General features: G+C 45.7%; 2 protein-coding genes across 2 annotated transcripts in view; both read right to left on the reverse strand.

Moving 5' to 3' along the window:
- WDR88 (WD repeat domain 88) overlaps positions 1–4,148 on the reverse strand; it is a 36,429-nt gene extending 32,281 nt beyond the window's left edge. The window contains exon 1 of the mRNA XM_059999282.1: positions 3,834–4,148. Coding sequence (XP_059855265.1) covers positions 3,834–4,148 — 315 coding nt within the window. The remainder of the gene's footprint in view (positions 1–3,833) is intronic.
- Positions 4,149–5,394: 1,246 nt separating this feature from the next.
- Positions 5,395–20,009, reverse strand: part of GPATCH1 (G-patch domain containing 1) — a 43,972-nt gene continuing 29,357 nt past the window's right edge. Inside the window, exons 16-20 of the mRNA XM_059999160.1 lie at positions 16,823–17,036; positions 13,127–13,234; positions 11,061–11,158; positions 9,471–9,619; positions 5,395–5,786 (exon numbers count right to left, since the gene is read on the reverse strand). Of these exons, the coding sequence (XP_059855143.1) occupies positions 5,756–5,786; positions 9,471–9,619; positions 11,061–11,158; positions 13,127–13,234; positions 16,823–17,036 (600 nt within the window). The 3' untranslated portion in view covers positions 5,395–5,755. The remainder of the gene's footprint in view (positions 5,787–9,470; positions 9,620–11,060; positions 11,159–13,126; positions 13,235–16,822; positions 17,037–20,009) is intronic.

Genomic DNA, 20,009 nt, shown 5'->3' on the forward strand with positions numbered 1-20,009 from the left:
AGGGGAGCGGTTTCGGGGTTGTGGGGAACACGGGGCTGTGGGAAGGCGGGAGTGAGACGGCCCTTCGGCTCTGGGTAGCTGGAAGAGGTGGGACAGGAACTGGGCAGCCAGCAGACGAGATGCGAGGCGCCAGGTCGGGGCTGAGCCGCCAGGGCGCACAGGCAAACCGAGCCAGGCGGCGGGCGTGGGGCGGGCCAGGGGGCGGGGCCTGGCAGGCGCGGGGCGGGGGGGCGGGTCAGGGGGCGGGGCCTGGACTGCAGGCTGCCAGCATCCCAGGCCGATTGCGGGGCCCAGGACGAGACCCGGTCAGTGGTCTGCTCCAGGCTCCACCACCAAAGCCTGCGCCTTGGGGTCGAGACAGCCGACCCTCAGTTCCCTGCTCTGCAGCTGTCTCTGCCTCGAGGCAAAGCTCTCGGGGCTTCGTTCTTTTTCTCATCACAAAAACAGAACTTTGGTATGGGAAAACAGCAAGAGCGGGGAAATCCCTCCACCCCCTTCCGGACCTTTCTGGGCAGAGTACTTTGGAGTGCATTATGGAGAGGGAGCCCCAGGAGCCACGCAGAGAAGTTCCACACTCTTGTACTCTAGGTACATTGTCCGAGGCCCTAACAAAACTAGCATATAGAAGAGAGTCCGATGTTTATAAAAGCAAAAAATGTGAGCTTTTTTAGGTATATGTAGCGTCCCACAAATATGTTCTACAAATCTGCCTGCGCCTCCCTGGCCGGGCCTTGATCGCGGTGCCGCGGTGCAGCAGGAACCGGGGAGAAAAGACCCCAGACCAGGAGTGCGCTTGGCGGGCTCCTGCTCCCAGGGACCAGGGTGGGAGATGGGGCAGCCACTGCACAGGCGGCACGTGATGCCAGGTTAGGGCCAGAGCCAGGTGAGCGCTGCTTTAGACCGAGGGCAGGGAGAGACACCCGCCCCCTCTGGGGGAGGGGGACAAAACGAGGACACCTGAGGCCGGACAGACGGGCTTGAACGTCAGCGAGTCAGATGGAAGAGGAGAGAGATGAGGTAGAGCCGAAATGGCTGGGAAGGTCATGGTCAGATCTCCTGACTTCCTCTTAAATGTGCCAGGGAGCCAAGGAGAGGTTTTGAGCCAATTATTTTTAAAATTTGTGACACATCCATGTGTGCATGTGCCTTGTTTAAAGGCCAAGAATGAAGAATTATCATTGAGAATGTTCTTTAGCAAACCATCTCAGATTGTCGGATGAAAGCACCTGGAACATTATTATTCTTGCATGGTGCACCTTCACTTCAAAAGATAATTTGTTAACATTTTCACTGAGCTAAACAACTGCATTAACCTTGCTGTGTAAACACTTCCAAGGTATACCGTTTTCAGTCACTGCTCCCCTGTTTATTCTAAACTGCTTTTTCTTACTCCACTTCTTAATTCTGACTTTTTTGTTGTTTGCCACAGTATTCCCTTGAGTAACTTTTTCCTCAAAGAGAGGCATCCTTTCTGAGTTTTTGCAGCTCTGAAGAAAATGTCCTTTTGTTGGCTTTGTCAGGGACCAACAGTTTGGCCAGGCAGAGAATACTTTAGGTATACTTTTCTCTTATATACTGGGCCTGTCGAATGGCTGTCTCGGCCAGTCCACCACAGAAAAGAATACTTTTATCCCAGAGCTTTATATAACTTCTCAACTTCTGTTAACCTAATGGATCATAAAAACCCCAGGCCAAAAAAAATCTTAAGCCACCAGAATGTGCATGCACTCAAGACTGGTTAAATCCATCAGGGGGCAGCCAGCCAATGGAATGCTCTCCACAAAAAAAGAACAAGGAAGCTGTTTCCTTACTAATATAGAGAGACCTCGAGACTTCCCTGGTGGTCCAGTGGGTAAGACTCCGTGCTCCCAACGTAGGCGGCCTGGGTTCAGGTTCGATCCCTGGTCGGGGGAACTAGATCCCGCATGCCTACCACAACTAAGATCCTGCATGCCGCAACTAAAACCCCGTGCAGCCAAAATAAATAAATATATATATTTTTTAAATATGGAAAGATCTCTAAAATAAATTTTAAAAAAGTTTAAAAACTAGGTGCAGAAGAGGTCTAAGGTATGCTTCCATTTATGTAAAAAAACGGAGGGGTCAGAATATACATGTATGTGCTGGTATGTGCATAAAATATCTCTGTAAGGATGCAGAGGAAACTAGAAACATTTGTTGCCTCCATAGAGGGAAAGAGGGTAGTTGGGGGGGGGGTGCTAGGGAGACTCTTTTTAAAAATTTATTTTATTGAAGTATAGTTGATTTACAGTGTTAGTTTCTGGTGTACAGCAAAGTGATTCATTTCTATATATAATCCCAAATCCATCCCTCCCCCACCCTCCCTCCCCCTTGGCAACCACATAGAGAACACACTATGTCCGTGGGGAGACAATTGTAAAAACAAAAAATGCCCACAAACCTTTTTTATCTATTGAATTTGGATCTTGGGGGTATTCTATGGAGAACAGAAATAAAATACAACTCCTATGCTCTCCTTTAATTTTACTTAAAAATCAGAATAACTGTCACAAATAAAAGCAAGGAAAGCACTGGCACACACTGCTTTCTCTTCCAACAGACTTCCGCATGGAGACCCCAATGCACCCCTGTGGTGGCCTGGCCGAGACAGTCAGCCATTCGGCAGGCCCAGTTGTGGACTCAGCTCTGAGGTCCTCTGACCGCTGGAGAAGCCTCCATCTCAGTCTGATCGCAGGCTTTTCCATCTGCATTGGAAAAGGGACAGCCTTGCTCCTATCCTTGCAGTGCAGGCATTCACCACTTGTAGGTTTTATTTCCCTCCAATCTTGCAGTGAACTTGACTATGTCTTTTCTTTCTTTTTTTTTTTTTTTTTTGCGGTACGCGGGCCTCTCACTGTTGTGGCCTCTCCCGTTGCGGAGCACAGGCTCCGGACGCGCAGACTCAGCGGCCATGGCTCACGCGCCCAGCCGTTCCGCGGCATGTAGGATCTTCCCGGATCGGGGCACGAACCCGCGTCCCCTGCATCGGCAGGCAGACTCTCAACCACTGCGCCACCAGGGAAGCCTTGACTATGTCTTTCCACATGAGCGCTCCAGTCTTTCTTCGGCCCAGGGACGTTTCACTGTTCCCTTCTGCATTTCTTTCCTCCTCCTGCCCCCTCCCCCCACCCCAATACCTCATACATTTACTGGCTCTTCTGCATCTCCCCTGCCTTCCTCTTCTCTCATAATTATTGTTCCTTTATATTTTTTCTCTCCCACGAGCTTGTTTTCTAATTTTCTGTTCCAGTTCTCTGCTCTGATTTGAAAGCCTCCATGGAGGATCTTTGTTTGGAAATCCTCTTTTTCATCCCCAAGACTTCTCTCTGTTCACAGATTATTTCTTCTTCCCAGCCACCGGCCTTCTTTTCATCAATGCATTGTCTCTCAAATATCATTTAGAATACTAAGTAGTGTTTGGGGGGGTTTATTTCTGTATTCTTCTTCTTCTAAGTTTTCTGTTGCTTCTAGTGCTGTTTCGTGGGTGACAGGGCTCCCTCACCGACCCCGGGCATGCACTTGGGAGTGTCACCATGGGGACATTTGGGAGGCTCAGCCGGAGACCACAGGGTCTGGGTTGGGTAGGGTTCCCCTCCCCCAGGATGGTTTCCCTGGGCCACCCAGCTTCTCCTCCAGCTGCCCCCCCCCCCCCCCCCCGCAGCCACTCTGCCCACTAGGTGTGCCTGGGGCAGGGGGTTGGGCCCAGGCCTAGCAAGCCAGGTGGCTCCCTCCCAGGCCCCCTTGCCAGCTCTTGAGCTCTCCGCACCTGTTGGGAACAAGCCACACCCCCTCCCCTTGGGGGCGGTTCTGACCTTGGAGAGGGGTTCCTGGTCGCCCCAGAACGCTGCCTTCTCAGGCATCCAGTGCTTCTTCGGCGGTGGCAAGTCATTGCCCACGGCCAGGGGGTTAAGCGAGGACAGCAGCCGGCCCCGCCGCGCCTCCAAGAGCAAGAGCTTGAAGCGGCCGCAGGCCCTGACCAGGGCTACCCAGGGCAGCTTGCGGGGCCGATGCGCACTGTCGCGGATGTGGAGCGAGGACAGCTGCACGTTACTTCTCCGGAGCGCTGTCTTCCCGTCCTGGTCCAGGGCTTTTGCGGAGCTGGGGGCGACCGGGGGCTGGGAGGCCATCTCGGAGCCCGGCCTGGCCACGAACGGTGGCGCCACGCGCCCGCGCCCCCACCTTGGGACCCACGCGCCCTTCCTGAGCCCGGAGATCTCCCTGCTTCCGCTCAACGCCCAATACGGTTAGCCACAGAAAAATGGCCAAATGTGTGAAACCGGCGGCCCCATCCTCGCGGCCTCGCTTAGGGTCTTCCTGGCTCCGCCTCCCGTAATGATCTGTGTCTTCTGCCTTTGAAGGGGCCTCCTGGCCAACCCACTTCACCGTCAACAACAGAGAAACGGTCCATAAATTATAGAATGTGCCCAGGATTAATTAAGATGCAGCTGTTAGGGGTAGGTACACAAAATATAGAAGCACGTGAGGGAAACACCTGTCATAATGCCAATGAAATACCAAAGAACAAAATGTCACCTCTTGGGACTACCCTGGTGGTGCAGTGGTTTAGAATCCGCCTGCCAAAGCGGGGACACAGGTTCGATCCCTGGTCCCGGAAGATCCCACATGCCGCAGAGCAACTAAGCCAGTGCGCCACAACTACTGAGCCTGAGCTCTAGAGCCTGACGAGCCACAACTACTGAAGCCCGTGCACCTAGAGCCCGTGCTCCACAACAAGAGATGCCACCGCAATGAGAAGCCCGCGCATGGCAACGAAGAGTAGCCCCCACTCACCGCAACTAGAGAAAGCCCGCGCGCAGCAACGAAGACCCAACACAGCCAAAAATAGATTAATTAATTTTTTAAAAAACACTTAAAAAAAAAAAAGTCACGTCTTGTCCGGGGGCAGACTCAATGCTAGAAAATGACTGCATGGAATTATAACAAAAGAGCAAGGGTTGTCAACCCTGGCAGGTAGAAGTAGAAATGATTTTCTTCCTTCTTTCTCCTTTTACAATTGTTCTGATTTTTCTACGATGTTACTTTGATAATAGAAAAAAACCTCTGCACTCTACTTTTTCTAAAGGTCTCATCTGGGCAGATGAGGCAGCCTCAGAGCAGGGACCCAGGGCTGCAGTGCAAAGACCTGGAGCTTGTGTGACCCAGGGTGTGGGCGCACTCTTCCACTCTTGGTCCCAGTGCTTTTCTCAGACACTTTGGTGGCATCTACCCCGAGAGGCTGAGGCCACCTGCCAGGATCCTGGTACTGTGCTGCCCACTTGGCTCCTGGCCACCAGCACCAACCACATGAGGGAGGAACCACACTCCCCAGGAAAACATGGGAAAGCGACCACCTCCCTCCCACACGGGTCCTTAAGTAAGTCAGGCTGTCCTTATCTGAACCTGGCTTTCTTCACAACAAAACCAGAGAAAAGCCTTTGCTTTTCATTTTTTTTTTAAAGTTTCAGGAAATGAAAAATCAAGAAAAAAACAGAAAAATTTCATTTTAATTAAACTGTACAGTCTGAGTTTTTTCCTCTGACACTAAAAGAAGTTAAAAATAGAAATTTAAGCAACCTTCCAAGGCAAGCTTTGAAATGTCAAGGTTTTAAAAAAAAATTATTTTACAGCAAAAATTTACAAATAAATACAATCTGTACAATCTATTAACTGAGTGACCAATGAACTTCCATCCTGGAGGAGATCTGGTACTGGGACAGGCCAGGGCAGAATTCAATTACTGCCTTCTTAGTGGAAGACGCTTCAGCCTAGAAAAGGAAATAAAAGAGAGAGAGGAGGAAAGTTAGATACAAACAGAAAAACCAGACAGTTCAGCAGGGGAGAAGAATGCCAGGCCTCTCCCTGAGCCAAAGTGGCACAAAATACAGAGGATGACCCACACCATGAAAGAAAGTACCGTTTAATCCGCACTCTTAAGATTCTGTTCCCCCCAAGACACACAGAGAGACTCACTCCTCCACATCTCATATTAAGACCCATTTATAAAAGCAAGTTCCAATCCTGGTTGCACACACCTATCTCCTGTATGACCTTTGGAAGGAACTAAAAAAACAAAAAACAAAACCATGTTTGCTCCAGGGCCAAAAGCTCCTGAGCCGTTAGTCTTAAATCTCAGCTTTGTGCACACAAGAATGTTCACGGCAGCTCTATTCATCAAGAAGAGCTGGGTCACAATGACTCCAGATTCGCGCTCTACAGCCCCTAAGTGGAAAACCAAATGCCCCCAACAACGGAACAGACGAATACTCTGCGGTGTATCCCATAAAGGAATACTCTATGGCAATGAGAACGAACCAGCTGCTCTACACCAATACAGAGGAATCTCACAAGCCAGATGCAAGAGTTCATAGTGCATGGGTCCCTTAAATAAATCTGAAACACAGGCAAGAGTAATCAGCGGTGACAGAAGCCAGAGTGGTTACCTCTGGGGGGCGGGGGTGGGGATGCTAAGTGGGAGGGGCTTCTGGAGTGCTGGTTTATTCCTTGCTCTAGGTATGTTCAGAGAGTGAACATGCACGGAGCTGGGAACTTACAGTGTGAATGCACTATAGAGTGTAATTAACTGTATGTTTCCACGTCTGTGAAATTCTAGAATGGGCAAAGCTAACTTACAGGGACAGCAGGAAGATCAGTGTCTCCTGGGGAGGGGATGGAGGGGGCAGACTGCAAGTCCATCCAGAACTAGGCTGTGCTGTCACTGAAGGAAAGCAGCAGGGGCCCTTGACAAGAGTGAGACCTCAGCCAGGCGCTGGGGATGCAAGTAAGACCCATGTGGTCGTGACCCTCAAAATGCCCCTTGCAGGAGACAGATGCAGACAGGTAATACACAGAGTGGAGTGAGGCACAAAAGATGGAGGGCTATGGAGATCCAGGATGGAGATCCAGGCTCCCTGGGGAGAACCTAGGAAGCTTAGGGGTGAGGGGCTATGGAAACTATACCTTTAGCAACCACAAGAGTAATATTTAAATACATGTCACACCTCAGACGCTGCATTCCCTCTATCCCAGTCCCCCGCCTCAGAGATAAGTGCTCTCAGGGGTGTAAGAACCCCTCCAGCCCCTTTCTATGCAAGGATGTACATACATGTGCATGCGGGGAAATCCAAAGGCCTGGTGACAACAGTACCAGGCACATACGCTGTTCTGCAGCTTCTGGTCTCTAAATGGTTAAGTTTGAGACGCAAGTCGGCACACAGCTACCTGCCCACATTTTCTGACTTCTGTGCTCAGCCCACCCCACTACACTCTCCCGATGGGCACTGAGGGGCTTCCACGTGTGCAAGCGCAAATGCCTCCCCGCAGGAATGACTCATCACGTGGCCCCAAACGGTCAAGGGCGAAAATATCAGGTGTTGGTGAGGGTCAGTGGGCCTCCCTGGGCCTTGCTTTCCCCGCCTGTGAGAGGAGGGGACACAAGTCACAGCCTTATGTGAGGATTAAACGAGCCCACACCCATGGTGTGCCTCACAGTGCCTGGCCCGTCCCTATCACCACTGGCACATGCCATGAGGAAAGGGAAACATGAATCAACACAGCCGCTTCAGGGGGCTCTGGATTAAACTGAAATGCTCATATCCGTATTGTTTCTGAACCATGAGAAGGTCCTGTCCATTCTAAAGAAATAAATGAAAAAGGACAAGGCAGCGGCACTTGTCTTTCCAGATGGCAAAATATACTATAAGGCCAGAGTAATTAAAAGAGGGCGGATGAAAAAATAGAAAACTGGGGGCTTCCCTGGTGGCGCAGTGGTTGAGAGTCCGCCTGCCGATGCAGGGGACACGGATTTGTGCCCTGGTCCGGGAAGATCCCACATGCCGCAGAGCAGCTGGGCCCGTGAGCCATGGCTGCTGGGCCTGCACGTCCAGAGCCTGTGCTCCGCAACGGGAGAGGCCACAACAGTGAGAGGCCTGCATACCGCAAAAAATTAAAAAAAATGGCTAAGAAACCAGAACAGAGAATCCAGGAACCGATCCACATGGGCACAGGCATTTAGAATCTGATCAAGCTACACCTCCCTTAACAGCCCAGAGCACCGGTGGGGCCGAGTGGCCAGGGCTTGCGCCTGCCGTGTCCCCCGTCACCCTGGGCCCACAACTGGACTTGCCCTACCTGGTCCCGTGCTGGCCGGGCAGGGCCACCCAGCTGCTCCGGCCCGGGGGCTGGAGGGGAAGGGAAGACAGCGACTTCCAGGCAGGACCATAACAACCTCCAAGACCATCCTCCAACCCGTTCCCCTCGGCTCCTCTGAGGGCCACATTCTAGAGCGGAACAAACTGGGATCCTGAGTAACTTTCTCAATTTAACTTAAGCTCCACTGTGCTGTGCCAGTGGGTTGAGAGGGTTTCTTTTCATCGCAGCTCGCCTACTCACTCTCACTAATACAACCAGCCATCTATCTGGAGAAAGGTAAGTTGGATGCCTACCCTACTCTGTTCACAAAAAAAAAAAAGGAAAATAAAACAATTCAAATAGGTTAAACCAAAACAAAACTACAAAAGCATGAGAATAGTCTATATATATATACAAACCCTTACATTAGGGAAGGCCTTAAAAAGACAAAATGTAAAACATACCAACAACAACACAAAAATTCGTAAAACTGAGTGTTCCCAAAACTAAAGTTTCTGTTCAACAAAGATTGTTAAAAGTCATATAACAGGTAACACTCTAAAACACAAAGGATTACTATCCAGAATTATTTTTAAATTCCTAAAAATCAGTAAAAACAGTACCGAAAAACCAGTATAAAAATCTAACAGAAAACAGAATATTGTGCAAAGGACAGGAGCACATTATTCACAAAAGAGCCCATGGCAAAGGCTGAGATACACAGGAAAGGCTGCTCAGCCTCATTACTGATTCAGGAAATGCAACGAAGATGACATGCCATTCTTCACCCATCAGGCTGGCAAACATCTCTGTGCTGTTTGTAACTGATGTAATAACAAGGTGCTTTCATAATTTAAATGGATAGAGCCACTTGTGGAAACAATTTGGTGATATTTATTCCTTCTAAATGTTCATTCCCTCTAGATTTATGCTACAAAAAGTTATATTATTTATATTAAAAACGTGCAACAAAATGCACATGTACCTCTGTGTGTGTGTGTGTGTGTGTGTGTGTGTGTGTGTGTGTGTGTGGCTGTGCGAAAAAGTCTTCAGAGTTACAAAGCAACAGATGACAGAGGTTACTGTGGAGAGAAGAGAGATTTGGGGAATTGGTCATGGGCCACTTCAAGCCTTACCTGTAAGATCTGAATTTTCACAATGATAATATATTTACGTATCACTTATGCAATTAAAAGTTAACTTTTTAAAAAACGAGTTAAAGCACAAATTTATCATTTCTGACATTTCCCTCTATGCAAACACAGCAAGGTTTCAACGAGCCTCTGAGGGTTTCTGAAAGCCTACTGTCTCCCGTCGCCTACCGTCTCAGCAGCTCCTGGGGTGACAGGTCTGCGGCCCCTTCTTCATCGCTCTGGCTGTCACTGCTGTTCGTACTCTCGGAACTACTACTTTTCTCTGACTTTTTATTCTTTTGCTTGCCTTTGTGTTTGTGCTTCCGGTGTTTCTTTTTCTGAAATAAATAAATAAACAAATCAAGGAGAACAAATGGGTGTTTCCCTTCCTAATTCCACGCAGTGGCAGGCTAATGAGGCATTTGGTTGCTGGAGTCATTCAAAACCAAAAAACTTCACCTGGGGGAGCTTTAGCCTGGTGTGGGACAGACCAGGACACACAACTGGGCACACACTCTCCACCGCGCATATGCTCACAGAATTGATCTTCTGGCGACAGACACAGCAGAACCAAGCAGGCACAGGAAGGACCCCATCATGACACTCAGCCCCCATCTCATCCAAGGTGACCCCGTCCCCCCAACCCCCGCCCGTGAACCTGCCTGCTCCATTTCTTTAGCCATATGTGACAAACCACATATCAGGATGGCAAGCTCCCTGGAAAAGCACAAAGAAGAAACTGGTAGAAGGTCAGAGAACAGCACACATGCTGGTGAGAAACACGTGAGTTTGGTTTTCAAATCTGTCGGCACCAGTTTCTTTCCTTTCACTCCAGGAGAACTTCTCTTACCTTCCATGCTCAAGAATCCTTTTTTCAGGTAGCCAAAAGAGGAACTGTTTCTAATCAATTCTACTACTACCCAGATCCCTGTGGGTACCCAGCACTAACTAACATTAACTGAATTAAAAGCCTGTGCCATAACTCAAAAGAAGACACGGATGTTGAGACAGCAGTGTCAACAGTGTTCTTTAAGTGTCCATCACTTCAAATGGCAAGCTACAGACCCAAATCTCTATTTGTAATGATGACAAAGTAGTTGAGAAATGTGCAAACTAATACCTTCCTTTAATACTGAATGATAATCAATATCAAATGTTTTTATTCATTATCTAAATATTTTATTAAAAACAATTGTTTTATTAAACATAGTAATTAACTATTCTGTTATTTAATACTCAACCATTACTCTAAGATATTTAATTTATTTTTTTGGCCGAGCAACTTGCGGGATCTTAGTTCCCCGACCAGGGATTGAACCTGGCCCCCACAGTGAAAGCCCCGAGTCCTAACCACTGGACCGCCAGGGAATTCTCAACTCTAAGATATTTAAATGTCCTTTTCTCCTACTTTTTAATATTCATGAATAAAAAAAAAATTTTAAGTAGAACTGAATAAATTAAGATATTTTGTCTAAAAGAAAAACAGGACTTCCCTGGCAGTCCAGTGGTTAGACTCCGTGCTTCATGGCAGGGGGCACGGGTTCGATCTCTGGTCAGGGAAGATCCCCGCATGACGTGCGATGTGGTCAAAGCAAAAGAAAAAAAAGTTTTTCTGAAAATCGAGGGTTTCCATTGACTATCAACATTTCTGTCAAGGTGTAGAGAGACCTGTGGCCTCCATCTTGACTGGCTTCATGGGTCACCCCTGGAGGCTGGTCTAGACGACAGAAGCAGGGGCGTCTGACCCCACACACTGATCCTGGTACACCCAGAAGTTACCTTCTCTTTCTTCCGTCTGTGCTCTTTCTTGGTCTTGTGTTTTTCTTTGTTCTTTTTATGTTTCTCTTTGAGAGGTGCCTCAAGTTTCTGACGAGCATCTGAAACACGAATGTAATAAAGACATTACTTAGAGACTACAGGCGAAGAGAAGGCTAAATTACTGAGTTAGGAGTCTGACGTAGACAGATGTTTACCATTAAGGCAGAACTCCTGCCCTGCCTCACTGATAAACAAGCAGATTAGCATATCACGTTGTAGATCTATATTTAGAAACTGCCAGAAACCTCAACCTAAGACCAGAGTGATCCAATGGTGTCTGGCCACAGTCTTATCTGCCAGATGAAGATAAAGTCAGACCAGAATGCCTACCAGCCTTCTATCATTTAACATCCTCAGGTAAACTCAGAGATAGACCAGAGTCTGAATCTGGCTCTGTCAGCAGGTCTGTGGTCTTTGGCATGTCGCTAAACCTCTCCAAGTCTGTTTTCCTGTCTGAAAAATGGGGAAAATAAGAATCCCTATCCTTCTGGGGACACAGAGGGGATTAGATGGGACCGTGCACATGAATCCCATAGCCCAGAATCTGGCACATAATTGCCCGCCCCTGTGACACCGTCCACCCTTTACAAAAGCACATTTCATGTGAGTTTGTCTTATAAGCAAAACATTAAAAAATTAGCACCAAAACAAAATAATGTACTTGATCATTAAAAATGAGTAAACATGGCAGAAACAGAGACATAGATGTAGAGAACAAACATATGGACACCAAGAGGGGAAAGTGGCAGGGGTGGTGGTGGTGGTGGTGGGTTGAATTGGGAGATTGGGACTGACATGTATACACTAATATGTATTAAATGGATACCTAATAAGAACCTGCTGTATAAAAAAAAAAATTAAATTAAATTAAAAAAAAAAAAAAGGCTAAACAAGTTGCATGCACTCCACTTCTCCACCTCCAAATTCTGACCAAAACGTTTTCATAGGTCATTAACTTCCAGGTCATCAAACCAGCAGAAAATTATCTATAGCAGAAACAGTGTAAGTCATTAAATCAACTTTTTTCTACCTAAAGAAAAATTCCGAGGTATTTCAGGAGTATGGTTTATTTCCCAAACCCAGTTAACCAATGCCTGCAATTTTCTAGTCCTACAGTTTGGTCAAATGTTTCCCAGGTTGACCTCCCCAAACTTTTTTTTTTTTTCTGATGCTAGTTTTTGGAAAATAGCCCATAGACCAAATTAAGTTATCAACTATTACAAGGTTATCAAGAACCATCTGGGAAATGGGCATAACTAACTTAGCTTTCAAGTGCCGACACTTATTTTAAACTAAAGATCTGAACACTTACACAAATGAGAAATACATCCACCAAGATTTTTCAAAACTTCACACATTTGACTCCTCTCTGCTTTCATCTCTTTGAAGGCTGGGTTAATTAACCAAGCCACTATGCATATGTGGGCACTACAGGAAACTATAAAGTACATAATAGAATTTTATGTCATTTCTATATCTGGGCCCTATTATCAGATGTTTGTTAACTCAGCTTTCAAAGAGATGCCAACCAGTCTAAACATTTTAACATGAGATGTCAGTTTAAGCCGGCACTGAACAGAAGTTGTTAACAGATATTGCGGGAGGAGGATGAGCTGTACTTACTTCTGAAAGGATTAGTTTTATTTGCTGCATTAGCCGAAGTATAAAGAAGTCTCAGAATATCCTTCTCCCTACAATTCCTATCCCATCTTTGTGCCCTAGATTTTTACTTTTTTATCTCTATACGTGACAAAATTGAGATACTTAGGGCCCTATCTGTTAAAAAGTTAAAAAAAAAATTAAAGGACTCTAAGGCTGAAAAGCAACACCTATCATTTAGGCACAAGGTGGAAGCACTGATTTTCCAAACATGGCTGAGAACGGATAAACTAGAAACAAACATATATATTTGGTCAGCCTCATGCTGGATTACGTTGGCAGACAGAACAATGTGGTTAGAGTTGTCCTATCTTGGGGGAGACTCTGGCCCCAATGCAAACAGATGACATAAGGAGCTCTCGACTCACTGGGGCAGAAGACGGGAGGCAGCTGCGGGCCGAACTCTTCTCTTTCATCTATCTGTATCTTCTGAATCGGGAAGAAAGGTGCGGGCTCCTGGGGTGCTGGCTCACTAGCTGAAAAACACCAGGATATTAATTTTAGATACATGCCAAATATTAATGTGCTTGAGTCTTCAATAAATGTCTGTTTTTACCAGATAGCATGTGCTTTTCGTCAGCACCCCGCGTAACTAGCTCACGCCAGGTGCTGATGACACAGCAGTGAACACACAGGCCCAACCTCTGACCTCCTGGACATTTGAGTTGGAATGTCGGTTACACAAGGGCACCTGCAAGCAGGTGCCCCAGGGGCTGTACCACAGGGGTGGTGAGGGTACTTGTGGCACACACTCCACATCACCTGAGACCTAAAAGGTTGAAACACCATCAGGACTTCCCTGGCAGTCCAGTGGTTATGACCCTGCACTTCCAGTGCAGGGGGCGTGGGTTCGATCCCTGGTCGGGGAACTAAGATCCCACATGCCACGTGGCATGGCCAAAAAACAAAAACAACAATGTGATTAAGCCAGCCAAGAGGACTAAATACAATATCGCAAAAACTGAAATAAATAAATAAAAATAAAAGGTAGAAACACAACCTCAAGGAAGGGCCATCTCAGGAGAATAAAGACTTACAAATAAACAGGATGTACGGCTTCACTGGTGGTGCAGTGGTTAAGAATCCCCCTGCCAATGCAGGGGACACAAGTTCAAGTCCTGGTCTGGGACGATCCCACATGCCACGGAGCAACTAAGCCTGTGCGTCACAACTACTAAGCCTGTGCTCTAGAGCCTGCGAGCCACAACTACTGAGCCCACGCACCACAACTAGTGAAGCCCGTGCGCCTAGAACCCGTGCTCAGCAACAAGAGAAGCCACCGCAATGAGAAGCCCGCACACCACAACCAAGAGTAGCCCCCGCTCGCTGCAACTAGAGAAAGCCCGCGTGCAGCAACGAAGACCCAACGCAGCCAAAAATTAATTAATTAAAAAACAGGATGTAAGACTATGTCCCAGCTGAGGAGGCTTCATTTCACTCAAAATAAATCGTCAGAGGAGAAAAACTGAATATGAACAAATTATCGTGTTCACATTAATAATCTCGTTTTTTAAAAAGAGATGATTAGGTTTTCAGAGAGAAGACAGAAAGATGGGGAAAGTCCGGAAAAATATGCATCAAAGCATTAATGGTGGTTATCTCTGGGAAGGGGGAATTCCCAGAGACTTAAGCTTTCTACATTTCTTTTCTTTTCTTTTTTTTTGGCTGTGTCAGGTCTAAGTTGTGGCATGTGGGATCTTCTGTTTTGGCGTGCGGGCTTCTCTCTAGTTGTGGCACAGGCTCCAGAGCACACAGGCTCAGTAGTTGCACCACTTGGGATCTCTAGTTGTGACGTGCAGGCGCAGTAGTTGAAGCGTACAGGCTTAGTTGCCGCGTGGCACGTGGGATCTTAGTTCCCCAACCAGGAATTGAACCTGCATCCCCTACATTAGAAGGCAGATTCTTAACCACTGGACCACCAGGGAAGTCCCTATGTTTCTATATTTTTAAACTTTTCAAGTAATATATGACTCTGTAATAAAAAAATAAGTTGTTTTTTTCTCACAAAGAAAAAAATAGGCTGACATTTGCAATCACCTAAGAATAAACAATATTTTATATCTCTATGTAACTTTTTGGTTAAAGGCCCTCAAAAATTAAACCCAAGTCCACCACAGACTGAAAGGGGCAGGCAGAACAATCTAAAACTGAGATGGGAAATTCTGTCCACCCACCCAAACATCTGAAAAGTCTCCCACCCTTGCAAGCACCAGACAGCCTCCTTTCCTATGCCCAAACTCCTGGCTGGGGTAAAGAGAACAAGTAGACAGGCTACTAACCAGATGTTAGACTCACTGTAACGAGAACAGACACCATCTACCAAGTGCTACTTATGTGCCAGGCAATGCCAATCTGATGGCTGTTCCAGAGCATACAATCTGCCCTACAGAGAGGAAAGCAGGAAGAAACTCTGTATATGTCATCACCAAATGTTTTCCACTAATCCTGGCACCTCATCAGCAACCAGGTAAAAAAAAAAAAAAAGCTATTTTTTAAATGAAAATTTTACTATTTTTTAATTCTCCTCAACTAGGATAAGTAGGAAAATCAATATTATCAAACACATCTCTACATCCTAAAAATATATCAGAGATTTATACCAGATAGAGAGAAAAAAAAAACTCTGCTCCACCCCATTTAAAGATACAAAAGATTATAAATCATAGAAATTTTTTTTTGGATCTGTCTGCTAAGGCAAGGAAACAGAAGCAAAAATAAATAAATAAGGGACCTTCCTGGAGGTTCAGTGGGTAAGACTCTGCACTCCCAACGCAGGGGGCCCGGGTTTGATATCTGGTTGGGGAACTAGATCCCTCATGCATGCCACAATTAAAAGTTCGCATGCCACAACTAAGGAGCCCACATGCTGCAACTACGGAGCCAGGGAGCCGCAACTAAGGAGCCTGCCTGCCGCAACTAAGAGCCGGTGCAACCAAATAAATAAATATATAACTAAATAAATATTTTTAAAAAGCCAAAAACCAAATAAGACCTAATTAAACTAAAAAGCTTTTGCACAGCAAAGGAAACCATCAACATAATGAAAAGACAACTGCTGGTACAAATCTTGTTGTGGTTTTTTTTTTCCATCATCCTGGTTTTGATATCACCTCACACTTGTCAGAATGGCTACCATCAAACAGACCACAAATAACAAATGTTGGTGAGGATGTAGAGAAAAGAGAACCCTTGTACATTGTTGGTGGGAATGTAAATTGGTGCAGCCACTGTGGAAAATAGTACAGAGGTTCCTCAAAAAACTAAAAATAGAACTATCATGTGATCCAGCAATTCCACTCCTGGGTATATTTCCAGAAAAAACCCGAAAACTCTAATTTGAAAAGATACATGCACCCTAATGTTCACAGCAGCATTATTTATAATAGCCAAGATATGGAAGCTCCCTAAGTGTCCATCAACAGACGAATGGATGAAGAAGATATGGTGTATATACACAATGGAATCCTACTCAGCCATAAGAAAGAATGAAATTTTGCCATTTGCAACAACATGGATGGACCTGGGAGGGTATTATGCTAAGTGAAATAACTCAGACAAAGAAAGACAAATACTGTATGTTATCGCTTACATGTGGAATCTAAAAAATAAAACAACTGAATGAATATAACTAAACAGAAACAGACTCACAGACACAGAAAACATACTCGTGGTTACCAGTGGGGAGAGAGAAGGTGGGAGGGGTAAACGAGGGGTAGGGGATTAAGTGATACAAACTATTATGTATAAAATATATAAGATACAAAGATAGATCGTACAGCACAGGGAATATAGCCAATATTTTATAACAACTTTAAATGGAGTACAATCTACAAAAATTTTGAATCACTATGTTGTACGCCTGAAACTAATATAATATTGTAAATTAACTATAATTAAATACAACTTTTTTAACTTAAAAAATACAAAAGATTAAAACATCATCAAAAAATCATCAATTGCTAATTATCCTGGTTCCAAATTACACACTAAATGAAGAAAGCAGCCTCTCTAGAAACATCACTGTTTTCTTTTTTAGATCCCAAAGTCTAAAATATGTGACATACCTTGGGCCACAGATGATGTCTCCACCACGTCAGCCTCTTGGGAACCTTTGAAGTCGGCTTCCCTGGTACCCTCCTGATCATCCTCACTGTCGCCCTGCTCATCCTCAGAGGATGAAGACTTTTCATCTGAGGAGCTGGCAAAGATGGCTTTGAATAAGTCCATGGATGGGCGGCTACCCTCTCCTTCAGTCTGTGAATCCACACCTTTGTTTACCTGTATTAACAGTGACATAATAGTCAGAAATGAAGCAGCAAGGGTGAAAGGAGACACGTGTTCAGGAACATGGCACCCGTGCACACACACACACGCACGCATGCCCACATATGCACACATACTTATGTTTGTGCTCATTTACATGGGTCTCCACACCCACGCACTGCCTAACTAAACGATGATCGCTCACATGGCATCATTTTTGTGGTGCTTCTGATTCAACACCTGTATATTGTGCTGACTGGTAGAAGCAGCTGAAGCTATACGTGGAAACAGGTCATTAATCAGAATTGCAAAGGACCCAGAAAAAGGAGTAGGGACTAGCACAGTGCCTCTGTCCTCTTTTCAAAAGTCTATCCGAGCCTTCAGAGGTCCCACATGAAAGGTAGTGAAGACAGTGTACTCGTATAAAAGTGCTGAAGAGGGCTTCCCTGGTGGCGCAGTGGTTGAGAGTCCACCTGCCGACGCAGGGGACACGGGTTCGTGCCCTGGTCCAGGAAGATCCCACATGCCGCAGAGCGGCTAGGCCCATAAGCCATGGCCGCTGAGCCAGCATGTCCGGAGCCTGTGCTCCACAACGAGAGAGGCCACGACAGTGAGAGGCCCACATAACGCAAAAAAAAAAAAAAAAAAAGTGCTGAAGAGAAAACTGGGGGCCTCCACACAATGGGGAAGGCACCGAGAACAAGCCAACAAAATGGTCCTGGAGATCCCCTCGGCAATTACACGTCACCCTTCCTAAAAGCAGCCCAGGTATGGAGAGTCAGGTGAGCCAATAAAGAGGCAGTGACTTGGTATACACTCCATTCTATAAACAAGGAGCAAAGGTATGAAGAAGACATGGCTCCCACATCCTAACAGCTAATCACCAGACAGACGTGGGGTGATCTAACGTGCTAAGTGTGAACAGCAGTGACGAGAGAGCCCAGGACTGGCCTAGATCAGAACCCACTTCAGTCCTTCCATTTTACCACTGAAGAACGTGGGTCAGGGGCGACAAGAGGCTCTGTCACCGACACACGCATGCTACGTGCCCAGGGTGGGTCTGAACTCTACCAAGCTCTCCTTGCTCTCGGCCTGGGGTCCCTCCCCAGTCCCACACCACCTCCAATTTCTGAAGCAGAGTTACAAATATGCACGTGAGGAAAACCGACACAAGATAGTGGAATTTATGATTTTAAAGTAAACCCTTTTCATAGAAAAAAATTAAGGAAGGAAAGCATACCATTGCCCACTAAAAATAACCAAGACACCTTGGAGTAAGGACTGATTCTAGAGCTGGGGCTGAGAAATAAAAAGATGAGGCCAGAACATCTTACTGTGCCCAGAAAGTGAGGACATGCTCAGAGGGTAAAAGGGACATTTCAACTGGACACAGAAGCCAACTTGAAGGGGCTTCAACTAACCAAACTAGCACAATTGGAGCATTAAAATAAATAATGATAGTACTGAATTATCCCTCTGGATAAAATAGGAAACCGTGGGTCCACAGTGACATCAATAGTTTGATGAAGGACAGGGTATTTATATATTTCAAAGCTCTTAAATGTGTATTAAGTACAAATTAATAAGAAATGAATAAATAAAAGTACTTAACTACAGAGGGGAAAAGACTGACTTCACAGTGGAGAAGTCTGGCAGACACCACCTTACTCGAATAATCAAAGTGAACATCAGTAACGGGAAAAATCATCATCGTGTTCTACTTGGCAGGACACAGCGAAAGCACAGCAGCATCCCTTCTGAGGTGTTCCTGCCAAAAATGCAGAACCAGAATCTAATCCTGGGGAAACGCCTGCTGAGCCCAAATTGAGGGGTATTCTACAAAATACTGGCCTGTAATCTTCAAAAGTAACAAGATCACGACTCCGCACTCCCAATGCCGGGGGCACAGGCTCGGTCCCTGGTCAGGGAACGAAGATCCCACATGCCGCACGGCTTGGCCAAAAAAAAAAAAATTAAATTTCATTTTTAAAATAAATTTAAAAAATACATTTAAAAGAAAAGTATCAAGATCATGGAAGTCAAGGGAATACTGAGGAACTGTTCCAGACTGAAGGAGACTAAAGAGACGTGACAGCTAAATGCAACAAGTGATGCTGAGCTGAATTCTTTTGCCATAAAGGACATTATTAGGACAACTAGTGGAACTTGAATGGGTCTGAGGATTGGACAGCAGTAATGTATCAATGTTAACTTCCTGATTTTGATAGATGTACTGTGCTTATATAAGAAAATGCCCTTCTTTAAAGGAAACACAGGTGTGACAGGGCATCTGGTTGGCAACTTATACCCGAGTGGTTCAGGAAACAAAATTATCTGTACTGTATTTAAACTTTTAAGATTGTTTCAAAATTTTAAAAATTATAGAAGATGTAGGAGAGAGAGGCTGACAGTAAAACACAGGAAATCATGGCCACAATTCCCTAGAAAAGTCACAGATCATATACCTTTATGGCAAACCACAGATACCAATGTCACATGCATGGACCGTAACTGAATGACAGTGTTTGCAGACAGTCTTGGCCTTTAATAATGTCTACATTAATAAAAGTACATGAGTACATGAGATATTCAACTCTCAGATAACTACGGAAGCTGATCTTTTCTGTTTTTATTTTTTTCAGAATATAATAGGAGCTGTACTGAAATTAAACAACAACGCACACCAAACACACATGACTGTATCTGCAAAGCTCCCTCACCACCCCCCACCTTCCACCAGAAGTGTGCACATTCACATTTGTGCTGTCTCAGAAAGCTTTCAGGGAAAGAAATTAAATAACCCAGAAAGGGGAAGAGACCCTCCTAAGGTCACAGGCTAATAAGTGAAAAAGCAAGAACCAAGACATTCCAGCCAAAATTATCTAAATACTATCTCAACATGATTTGAGAAAATCTAGAAGGCTTTCTAATCCAATGACCATATCACAGAGCCAGAATCCCTGGTTAGGGTTTTATGCCATTAAAACC

Source organism: Delphinus delphis, chromosome 20 (genome assembly GCF_949987515.2).
Source record: "Delphinus delphis chromosome 20, mDelDel1.2, whole genome shotgun sequence".
NCBI classification, from domain to species: Eukaryota; Metazoa; Chordata; class Mammalia; order Artiodactyla; family Delphinidae; genus Delphinus; species Delphinus delphis.